At 35.9% G+C, this 12,397-nt stretch overlaps 1 protein-coding gene across 3 annotated transcripts in view; it reads right to left on the minus strand.

Moving 5' to 3' along the window:
• LOC106081351 (polypeptide N-acetylgalactosaminyltransferase 3) overlaps window positions 1-11,750 on the minus strand; it is a 107,660-nt gene extending 95,910 nt beyond the window's left edge. For 2 of the 3 annotated variants that reach the window (XM_059369221.1, XM_059369220.1), the window contains exon 1: window positions 11,071-11,750. In XM_059369221.1, the coding sequence (XP_059225204.1) occupies window positions 11,071-11,204 (134 nt within the window). In that variant the 5' untranslated portion in view covers window positions 11,205-11,750. The remainder of the gene's footprint in view (window positions 1-11,070) is intronic. The other variant, XM_013243239.2, reaches the window with a different exon arrangement.
• Between the last annotated feature and the right edge of the window lie 647 nt (window positions 11,751-12,397).

Here is a 12,397-nt window from a genome sequence, read left to right on the forward strand (position 1 = left end):
TAACGAGGTACATTGTACAGACATTGACAAAAATCTCTGAACACATGATTAACTACTTCATATTCAAACTTGATAGCATTTTACATAGGCATCCCTTTTGACCCGTAGCGCAGAGGTTAGCATGTCCGCCTAAGACGCTTAACGCGTGGATTCGAATTCTGGCAGGAACATTAGAAAATTTTTCAGCGGTGATTATCCCCTCCTTATGCTTGGGGTATTTGTCAGGTACTTTGCCATGTAAAAACTTCTCCCAAAGAGGTGTTGCTCTACGGCACGCCGTTCGGAATCGGCTATAAAAAGGAAGCCCCTTATCGTTGACCTTATATTGAATCGAACAGCACTCCTTGATTCGTAAGATTGCCCCAGTTCCTTAATGGAATGTTCATGGGCAAATATGCATCCTTTTTGATCACCCTGTTGTCTGATATGAAGTAGTTTAGTTTTTGGCCGCCTTCGCCAAATATGGCTCACATTGTGATTGAAATTAACCTAAGCTTGTTTTGGTTATTCACCTTCCACTTTCATTTGTTTACACATTTGATTTTTATTTGCGAACTTTCATTATTAACACAACAAAAAAACTTAACAATTGAGCAGCGATAGTTGGGAAGAGTGGCTTTCATTTACTTCATTACGCATTAAGTTGCATATGAACTTAATTAAATTTAAATTCCTAAGCGACTGCCAAACAAATTTACTTCAAGCACTGAGAGTCCTTTTATTAAACAACTGCTTACTTTCCAATTAAAGACTGATTTTTAGCTATTATCTTTTTGACAACAGCTCACGCACGTTTCCTGTTTTTTTCGCTGTCAAACATTTTCAGTTTGGTCTACAATTTAACCATGAATCGTCTTACAAACGAACAACACTTGCAAATTATTGAATTTTATTCTAAGAATGCGTGCTCTGTTAAGAAGGTCCATCGTGCGCTTCTTCCATTTTGAAACGAAGCACATTTTTGGCTCAATGGGTACTTAAATAAGCAGAATTGTCGATTTTGGGGTGAACATTAGCCAGAAGCATTGCGAGAGCTACCAACGCATCCAGAAAAAGTCACAGTTTGGTACGGTTTATGAACTGGTGGCATCATTGGACCGTACTTCTTCAAAGATGATGCGATGGTACTTGTGAATAGTGAGCGCTACCGTGAACAGATATTCAACCTTTTTTGCTCAAAATGTAAGAGCTTGACTTGCATGACATGTGGTTTCTACAAAATGATGCCACATGCCACACAGCACGCGTAACATTGGACATATTAAGAGGCAAGTTAGGCGAACATTTAATTTCGCGTTTGGAACCTATTAATTGGCAGCCTAGATCGTGCGATTTAACGCTTTTAGACAATTTTTGTGGGGCTACGTTAAAGCTCATGTCTATACAGGCAAGCCCACTTCAAATGGCGCATTGGAAGACAATATTGAAGCATTTATTCGTGAGAAACCGGCCGAAATGTTGGAAAGAGTAGCCCAAAATTTGACTAAGCGGATGGACCATTGGAGGCGCAGTCACGGTCAACATTAACATGAAATAATCTTCAAACATTAAATCATATGGACCGTAGTATTGATTCAAATAAAAATTTCATGCATTTTTCTGAATTTTATGTGTTTTTATATCCACCGCCATAGGATGGGGGCATACTAATCTAGTCATTCCGTCTATAACACCTCGAAATATTCATCTTAGACCCCATAAAGTATATATATTCCTGATCGTTTCGTAGTTCCGTCCGCCCGTCTGTTGAAATCACGATAGCGGTCAAACGCGTAAATTTTGCACAGAGACTAAGTATTGAAGTAGGTCATTGGGGATTGCAAATGGGCCATATCGGTTCAGATTTAGATATAGCACCCATATAAACCGATCTCCCGATTTATCTTCTTGAGCCCTTGGAAGCCGCGATTTTCGTCCGATTTGGCTGAAATTTTGAACGCAGTGTTCTGTTACGACCTCCAACAAATTTGCCAAGTACGGTTTAAATCGGTCTATTACCTGATATAGCTCTTATATAAACCGATCGACCGATTTGACTTCTTGAGCCCTTATAAGCTGCAATTTTTGTTCGATTTTGCTGAAATTGTGCATGTACTGTTCTGTCATGACTTTGAACAACTGTGCCAAATATGGTTCGAATCGGTCTATAACCTGATATAGCTCCATATAAACCGAACTTCCGATATGACTTCTTGGGTACATACAAGACGCAATTTTAGTCCGATTTGGCTGAAATTTTGCATGCGGTATTCTGTTACGACTTCCAACAACTATGCCAAATACGGTACAAATCAGTCTATAACCTGATGTAGCTTGTTCGATTCCTTAAAGACTTAATGTTTGCTAGTTTGGCAGAAGTTTGGTGCGTAAAATAAAATTATGCCCTTCAACTAAATTTATTTTGCATAAATTTTTAGCAGAATCCATGGTGGTGGGTTCCCAAGATTTAGCCCGGCCGAACTTCCAATACAACATTTTGGAATGAATGAAAAATGCAACGCTTACCCTACTCTCTTGTACATGGGTCATTTTCTCAATCAATATGAAATTTTAACATAAAATAAATCATGATAGGGGGCACAATAACATTTATCGATCGATATTCTCCTAAAGGAATTGATCCCTTTAGGAGTTGCATTTTTAAATTTGCTTAACGTCTTTGTTATCGACTTTTAAATTTATGTATTTCGGTTAGTGTTATATAAAATGCTGCGTTTTTAAACATCCATTGGTCTTTCATGAGTTTTAATGGTATAGCGACCCCCAAACATATGCCTGCAAATTTGATTTTCAGATAAGTATTTTATTCTTAAATACTATAGATTTGCATATTGAACTACAAGATCTACATGTTCGCTTAGTCGATTTTAAGTTAAGTTAAGTTAAGTAAGTAATTTTAAGGGATGACCCCAGACACTTCCCTCTGAAAATGGGTATCAGATTGGTACTTTACTCCCAAATACCTTTCATTTGTGTCCAATATTTTTAGGTTTTGGGTGGCCCTTAAGACTTTGCGCAATAACCCCAATGAACTAGGTCTTATATAAAACTGAAATAAGTACCAACTTAGAAAAATGAAATAAAACCCAAAAATAGGTCAGTCCGCAAGCATATAATGTACATGTACATTGGTCACGAAAATTCCTTTATTGATGGGTTACTGGAAAATCACTCGCGTCTCAGTGAGAGGCTGGGTGGCACCGGCTCTTGTATAAATACTGAGCGCCTATGACACTCGATATGACAAGGCGTATTATTGGCGCCTTTGAATAACCAATGGCCACAGTCTTCGCGCGGGGATCGGTCCGGACCGGAACGAGCTTGCTCATCTATTGGAGCTTGACAAGGATCGCCACCTCCACATGCAAATGTGGGTACAACAACAACAACCTTCATTAATAAGAAATATCTGTGCAAAATGTTGGCTAGCTTTACGAGACGAACGGAGAGATGGACGGACGGAAATGGCTAAATCGGCTAGAATGTCAAGACGATCAAATATATATATTTAATTTATGGGGTCGCAAATCAATATTTCGAGATGTTACAAATAACTATACTAGCATACCCCTAGTCCAATTGTGGGAGGCATAAAAATGACTTCATGTCTGTGGTCCTGGTGTCTGTCATTACAAAGGCCGTAGCCAGGTTTTTATTTTTGGGGGGCCCACCGCACATTTTTTTCAAAATCGAAAATTGCCAAAATTATTGTTGCTGTGAAATTGGTAACGATACCCATTTTTTGTGAAAATTGTGGTAGCTATTGGGTGCAGGAACTAACACATCGGCGGTGACATTTGGTCATAAAATCAGAGCTAAATTTTAGACTGATTGCCAACACAGTGCAAATACCCTTTGGAAGTTGTATTAATGGCTTCGAATGCTAGCTCCGTGTACCCAGGTTCGCATTAACGACGAAAAATACGAAAGAATCGAGCTGCCTTCGAAAAATTCTAGCTCGAGTTAGGAAAGAGGTATCGTAATCAAATGTGGATTGGCGCAAAGCAGACGACTGAAACCAGTCACAAAAAAAAATTATCCGTCATGTTTTGGGGGAAAATGGGCTTGTCGAAAGTCGGCAATTTTTTATATTCCAAAAATCAAACAAAAAAATTTCTCAAAATTCTTAGGAGTGAGATTTCTGGAATTCGTTTTAATGTCTTATTGCATATGATGGTTTTTATTAAAAAAAAAGAATGGCAATAACACTACTTGAAAGCAGGTTCTTCGATTCTTCGCTAATTAGTCATAAAATTTAAAGAAAATGATTTTTTGTCGTAGGGGCTTAGAAATAAAAAGATTTTTTTATTCAAAATATTTCAAAAAATTGCTACGTCAATATAAATTCTCCAAATTATAAGTATACTAGCATATACCTGGTCGCTTCGCTGCGCCCGATGGTACACACAATATCAAAGTGTAACTGTTTCGCAATTTTAATAGCTTTAACCTTACCCGTAAAAAAGAACATTTTAATGTTTTAGTGCCTAAATGTACGAATTATAAAAGAAACTCTTTATAATTACTGTCAAGGTGTAACTGTATCGCAATTTTGAGATCTTAAGCTCAATCCGTAATTAAAGTACCATTTTGTACGTTTTAATACCTTAATGTACAAATTTCAAAACAATCTTCTAGTTATCCGTTACATACTGTCAAGATGTACCGGTATGTCTTATTTCACAGATGTAGCTCAGTCTGTAAATAAAGTTCCACTTTGTACGTTTTAGTACCAAAATTAACGAATATCAAAAAATCTTCTACTCGCTCGGTACATAGTGCCAAGATGTAACAATGTTCCAAATTTCAAAGCTGTAGCTCAATCCATAAACAATGTGTCATATTATACGTTTTAGAACCAAAATGTGCGAATATCAACAAAATCTTCTATTTGTCCGGTACATACTGCCAAGATGTGCCTGTATCACAAATTTCAGATCTGTAGCTCAATCTATAAATAAAGTACTAATTAGCGCCAATTACAGCACTTAAGTACTTTTTATTCCACTCCTGGTACGATTTCAACATTTCATATTTAGTAGCACTTATCGTATATTTGTCAACCCATCAATCATTTTTATCAAATTTTCTAATTTTACCCTTCTCCGTTCAACGTAAAGGTAAATAAGCTATTTCGTACTTTGTGGTACCAAAATGTATGACTAGTTAAAAATTACTTAGTCAGCCAACATATATTTCTTAGTAGAATATACATGTTAAATTTCAGACCCCTAGTTCAATCCGTAAAGAAAGTATGAATTGGTACCAAATACGGTACAAAACGTACATTTCTTCCGTTTCCGTTACTATTTTTCATATTTCTTCTTCTATCCCATTTATTTCGCAACAACAATCATATTAGCCAAATTTCGAAGTTCTAGCTCTACCCATTCGCCCTATGCAAAGTTCACCTATTTCGTATCTTTTTATACCCTCCACCATAAGATGGGGGGTATACTAATTTCGTCATTCTGTTTGTAACTACTCGAAATATTCGTCTGAGACCCCAAAAAGTATATATATTCTTGATCGTCGTGACATTTTATGTCGATCTAGCCATGTCCGTCCGTCTGTCCGTCCGTCCGTCTGTCTGTCGAAAGCACGCTAACTTCCGAAGGAGTAAAGCTAGGCGCTTGAAATTTTGCACAAATACTTCTTATTAGTGTAGGTCGGTTGGTATTGTAAATGGGCCATATCGGTCCATGTTTTGATATAGCTGCCATATAAACCGATCTTGGGTCTTGACTTCTTGAGCCTCTAGAGTGCGCAATTCTTATCCGATTGGAATGAAATTTTGCACGACGTGTTTTGTTATGATATCCAACAACTGTGCCAAGTATGGTTCAAATCGGTCCATAACCTAATATAGCTGCCATATAAACCGATCTTGGGTCTTGACTTCTTGAGCCTCTAGCGTGCGCAATTCTTATCCGATCAGAATGAAATTTTGCAAGACGCGTTTCGTTATGATATCCAACAACTGTGCCAAGTATGGTTCGAATTGGTCCATAACCTGATATAGCTGCCATATAAACCGATCTTGGGTCTTGACTTCTTGAGCCTCTAGAGAGCGCAATTCTTATCCGATTGGAATGGAATTTCGCACGAAGTATTTCGTTATAATATCCAACAACTGTGCCAAGTATGGTTCAAATCGGTCCATAACCTGATATAGCTGCCATATAAACCGATCTTGGGTCTTGACTTCTTGAGCCTCTAAAGGGCACAATTCTTATCCGATTGGAATGAATTTTTGCACGAAGTATTTCGTTATGATATCCAACAACTATGCCAAGTATGGTTGAAATCGGTCTATAACCTGATATAGCTGTCATATAAACAGATCTGAGGATTTGACTTCTTGAGCTTCTAGAGGGCGCAATTCCTATCCGATTTGGCGGAAATTTTGCATGACATATTATATTTTTACTTTCAACTACTGTGTCAAATAAGGTTCAAATCAGTTCATAACCTGATATAGCTGCCATATAAACCGATCTGGGATCTTGACTTCTTGACCCCTAGAGGTCGCAATTATTATCCGATATGCCTGAAATTTTGTACGACGGATCCTCTCATTACCATCAACAAACGTGTTTATTATGGTCTGAATCGGTCTATAGCCCGATACAGATCCCATATAAATTGTTCTCTCTATTTTACTTCGTGAGCCCCAATGGGCGCAATTCTTATACGAGTTTGCGGAAATTTTACACAGATCTCCAAAATATAATTTAATTGTGGTCCGAACCGGACCATATCTTGATATCGTTTTAATAGCAGAGGAAATCTTTTCTTATATCGTTTTTCAGTACTTCTTTGTTTCTAAATATCAAAAAACTCTTTTGGCATCCTCATTTAGCTTGCCATAGTGTATTTAAATTCCAAAGTTCAAAGCTGTAGCTCAAGTAACAAACAAGGTGCCAAAAAGTAGCAATTGCGTACCATTTTTACCACTTCCGGTACTATTTTGAGAATTTTTTTCGCCAAATGTCATATTTTTGAGACGCTTTTTAATTTGAGCCCAAAATCATAATTCCAGCACATTCGTTCGCACTGGGTAGAAATGTCACCATTTCGCACTTTTTAGTACCTAAACGTACGAATACCACAAAACCCTGACCTATATTCGTGCCAAATTTCATGAGTCTAGCTTTAGCCTTTTGGGCAGGGCGATGATCCGCCAATCAGTCAATCACGCGCTCTTTTTTATATATAGAGATAAAATTTCATCAAAATCGGACAACGGAATCAAGGTTCAGGCCTATGGGTTAAAATTTTTAATTTTAAAAATATTTTTTGAAATTTGTGTATAGAAAAAATTTTTGGAAAATGTTATTTGGGACATAAACATAAGATAAATAGACTTTAAAAACGTTTATGCAAAATTAAAATTTTGGTTTTAAAAAATATTTATCGAGATTAGGTTGTCTTTTGAAAGTTTTCCGCTGAAAGTTAGACTTTAAAAAAATTAATATTTTTTTTTTTATAAAAATGTTGTCTTTGGAAGAATTTTTAAAGAAAAATTGTCTGAAAAAATTATATCGGGAGGAGTTTTGTCGTAAGAGAATATTACGCTGAAATTTTGTCTCTAGAAAAATATCATTGAAATTTTTTTCAGAAAAAATTTTTGCGTTTAAGAATTCATTTCAATTTTGTCTTTGTACAATATGTTGTATAAATATGAAATGTCATTATAAAAAAGTGTCAATGAATTTTTTCTTTAGACAAAATCATTACCCCCTCTGTTAACTGCTCTGTAACCTTTTCTCCTTTGAATTTTAAAATTTCTACGAGCTTATAGGAACGGTATAGGCTACCGGCTTTGACCGACTTTTGTATGTGATAACATATTTTAAGATGTACAAGTAAAACGTGCTAAGTTTGGACGGGCCGAATCTTATATATCCTCCACCATGGATCGCATTTGTCATGTTCTTTTTCCGGTATCGTTTTATAGGCAAACAAACGATTATGGAAAAAAATTGCTATGGTATTGGAGTCATATCAGGTTATGGACCGATCCGGACCATACTTAGTTTGAATGTAGGAGACCATAGCGAAAGTCATTTATCAAAATCTCAGCCAAATCGGATAAGAATCAGGAGATCGGTTTATATGGGAGATATATTAGGTTATAAAGCGATTGAGACCATACTTGGCATGTTTGTTAGAATACGAAGATGAACTTCATGCAAAACTTCAGCTAAATCGGATAATAATTGCGTTCTCTAGAGTCTAAAGTCAAGATTCCAGATCGGCTTATATGGCAGCTATATTAAGTTATAAACCGATTTAGACCATACAGTTGTTGGAAATCATAACAAAAAACCTTGTGAAAAATTTCAGCCACATCGGATGAGAATTGCGCACTGTAAAGGCTCAAGAAGTCAAGACCTAGACCGGTTTATATGGCAGCTATATCAGATTATGAACCGATTTGAACCATACATAGGACAGTTGTTGGAAGTTATAACAAAACTCTACGTGCGGTTTAAATGGCAGCTTAGCAAAAAATGAATCAGTTTGTCCCACTTAGAATCCCAACCGAAATGCACTAATAAGAAGTATATGTGCAAAATTTCATAGACTAACTTTACTCCTTCGAAAGTTAGCATGCTTTCGACAGACAGACGGCCGGACATAGCTAAATCGACTTAGAACGTCAAGACAATTCAAAATATGTGTGTAATGTGTTAGATCTGAGATTAATATTTCGATGAGTTACAAAAGGAATGACGGAGGTATACTAACCACCATCCTTTCGTGGAGGGTATAAAAACAAGCCTTCCTTTACATAGTCCATAAAGTCTGCGTTCATGTGACAATTTCTTTTTTAATGATTAAAAAACAACATTAAAAAATAAATAAAGTTAGGTTTTGTTGTATATGTTGTTTCTTTATATTTCTTAAATTAGAAAACAAAAATACAAGTTTGCTTTTGCTTTTTTGTTCTAACGGTACTTTTGTCTCATAAGAAGTTTACTTCGAAAGTACCGTTACTTTTTATGATGCTTGTTCTTATTTTTGATCAGTTTCAGTTCATTATCATAACAAGTGATAGTTATACGTGTTTTTTTTTAAGTTAATAAATTTGGAAACATGGAAACTAAAGGAAAGGAAATATGCATATCTGAGAGAAAAATAATTATTAAATTGTGAAAAGAAGGCAAAGCTTTAGAAATATTGGTGGAACAGTTGGAAGAACGTATTCTTCTGTCCAGCGCGTAATTAATAATTACAAAGAAACCGGCATTATAACTTCAAAGCCTCGGCCTGAGCGTCCAAAAAAATTATCCGTTAGAGAAGAGCGCAAAGTGATTAACATGGCAAGCAACAACCCTCGTATAACATCAATCAAAATTGTTGAAAATATTAAAACAATGTTTAAAAAAAGCATCTGTGCCGAAACTGTCAGAAAAATATTACATAGAGCTGGATTTCATGGAAGAGTTGCTCGAAGAAAGCTGTATATTTCAGTCATAAACAGACAAAAGCGGATTGCATTCGCTAATACTTTCATCAATAAGCCTCCTGAATTCTGGAAACAAATTATTTTCTCCGACGAGAGCAAATTCTGTATTTTTGGCATTAGAGGTCGGCAAATAGTGTGGCGCAAGTCCGGGACTGAGCTGGAAAAACAAAATTTAGTTGGAACGGTGAAGCACGGTGGTGGTGGAGTTATGGTGTGGGGGTGTATGGCTGCTAGTGGAGTGGGTCAATTAGAATTTATTGAGTCCAAAATGGATAAATGGGGTATCTCAATATTTTGAAAAAAAAAAATTGAAACCAAGTGCTACTAAACTGGGGTTAGCAGCACTTGGTTCCAACAAGATAACAATCCAAAGCATACATCGGAGGTTGTTAGGCTTTGGCTTCTATATAACTCTCCAAAGCAGCTTAAAACACCACCCCAATCACCAGATCTCAACCCCATTGAGCATCTTTGGCATCTATTGGAGAAAAAAATTCGTCAGCACGTTATAACCAGCAAGATGTTACGAAGTGTCATGCAGGCGGAATGGGCGAAAATAACATCTGAGGAAACAGAGAAGTTGGTAAACTCCGTGCCAAATAGACTGAGTGCAGTCTTAAAATAACGTGGCTATCCTACCAAATATTAGGAATGTGTTAATATGTTTTTATTTTGTGTTTAAATACTATTTTGTTTATTTTTAATTACTGAACGCAGACTTTGTGGTGCTTATATTTAATTGTTATCATATTTAAATCGCTCTAGAGTCAAAGTGCTTAACCAAACTTAGAATTTTGTTTTTATTTTTTAATGTTAGGAATATGAAGAAAAAATATATGTAAAAGAGTTGATTTGATTTATAATTTTATTTTGTGTTCTTTAACTAAACATAAAAGTTTGTCAGGTGAACGCAGACTCTATGGGCTATGTGTACGTTAAACGTCTACCATAATTTATTCTAATGGACTAGCATATTTCTGGCTGACGTTTTCTTTTAATTTTTGTAAACATACTAAGCACCTTTTCCACATTTAGTAATTAGATGTTAATAATTTTCATATTGGTATTGTGTGAATATTTGGTAATACATTCTATTGCCACTTTTTTGAAGTTTTAAATTGAACAAGCGTTTGCATTAAGAATTGGAATTTCAAATAAATTTCATTATACACAGCATTAATTGTTGCAGTTTTCTAAGATGAGAAAGAAACATTCCTTTGCGTAGACTAATGCATGATTTTCGATATTTGAAAAAGGTGTTGCGTTCTATATCAGTCGTTGCTAAGTTTGCACCTCTTATCACATTTGGCAATGGGACACTGTAATAATTTCCACAATGCTATTATGATATGCATATAACACTCTCTATTTTAGTTCTCCGTAATGGATGTTTTTATTCACTATAGGTAGATTTTTTTTTGTTTTATTTGCACATGTTGCTTGATACCAACTCAAGCATGATGGCCATATATTGTGCAACTGGCTACTTGGCATAACTCTATAGACCACCAATGTGTTCCACTTGTTGGCTTTTTTTGTGGCAAATTCGAGCAGCCAACATTTACATTCATTTTGATGGATGTGGAGCAACTTACAATTGTTCCTGGTTCACCGACTGCATACTGGTCAGATACAAGTTGATGCTAAAGGCGAACATGAAGAAGGCGAAAAACAGCAAGAATAAATACAAAAGCCATAGCTTCTTTAGCTGCTGGAATCTCAGTCCCATTATGTTACGTGTAAAAAGACTTCTTCGCAACGTCGTTGGTATAATTATGAATTGGGAAGATTTATTTGACTAACACTAGCGCGAACCCGTTTGCCCGTTTTTGTTAAAGCACAGCAAGAAAATCTGAAAATCAATTTAAGTATCCGACTAGGAGCCACTGTTAAACCGGCGATGCGACGTTCTGCGAGATAGGCTTAACGGTCAACTGCTGAATGGGAGACGGTATCTTGATGTTGCTCACTTATAGTAAACGAACGTTTCGATGAGCTGTGTTTTGGCCGTTTGTTTTCTACTCATAAAAACAAGACAAACCCCGTCTCCCCTCGACCGTTTTTCCGACAACACGACAAACCAAAATGAAAACACAAAACGATTGATGCGATGCAGTTTGCCCACGATATTATTTCACTTTTCAATTAGTTAACTGCACATTTCGGGCCCTTCCAGTACTAAATTCGATAACTTTTTGAAGCTAATATAGCATTTCAAAGAATTGAGATTAGCAAATTGCGAAACTGCAAAGTATAAACACAAATGGTTGCCAGCACCTATTTTAAGAAGAAATGCGTTCGAATGTCTGTCAATGGTACATTATATGAATAATCATATGGCTCGTACTACGTTTACATTTGGTCTTTTTTTATGAAAATTTTGCGGTGGTAACGCCATTTGCCAATGAGTCAGAACAATACGAGGAAAAAGGTGAAAATATTTGTAAAATTTATAAACAGAAGTTACGACACATGTGTGGGCATAGAAGTCAAATAAAATTAATTAAGATTTGTGCACGCAATATTATAAATAGTTGTTTTTGGTTTTATTTTGCCATTCAAAATAGCGGATTTCTGCATATTTGTACTACAATAAAACACAGCTATTATTAAACTGTTTTGTGGTGTAATAATTATTTAAAAAAAGCTGCAATTCACCTAGAACAAGTGAATTTATACTTGTAACAAACAGCTGGAATTTAATAAGTATGTAATTTTGAATATAAAAATTTTGTTTGTTTCTATAAACCGTGTGCAGGGTGGGATATTGGGTTTGTTTTATTTAGTTTGTGTCACTGAAAATAAGCCCGGCTAATTTATTACAAATTTACAAAATTTGCAGAAATAGCCATCGGAACATCTCAAATTGCAAATAGTTATAACCATCGTAACTTTAGAACAACTCCTCTTGGCTTATATAAC

Source organism: Stomoxys calcitrans, chromosome 5, assembly GCF_963082655.1.
Source record: "Stomoxys calcitrans chromosome 5, idStoCalc2.1, whole genome shotgun sequence".
Lineage (NCBI taxonomy): Eukaryota > Metazoa > Arthropoda > Insecta > Diptera > Muscidae > Stomoxys > Stomoxys calcitrans.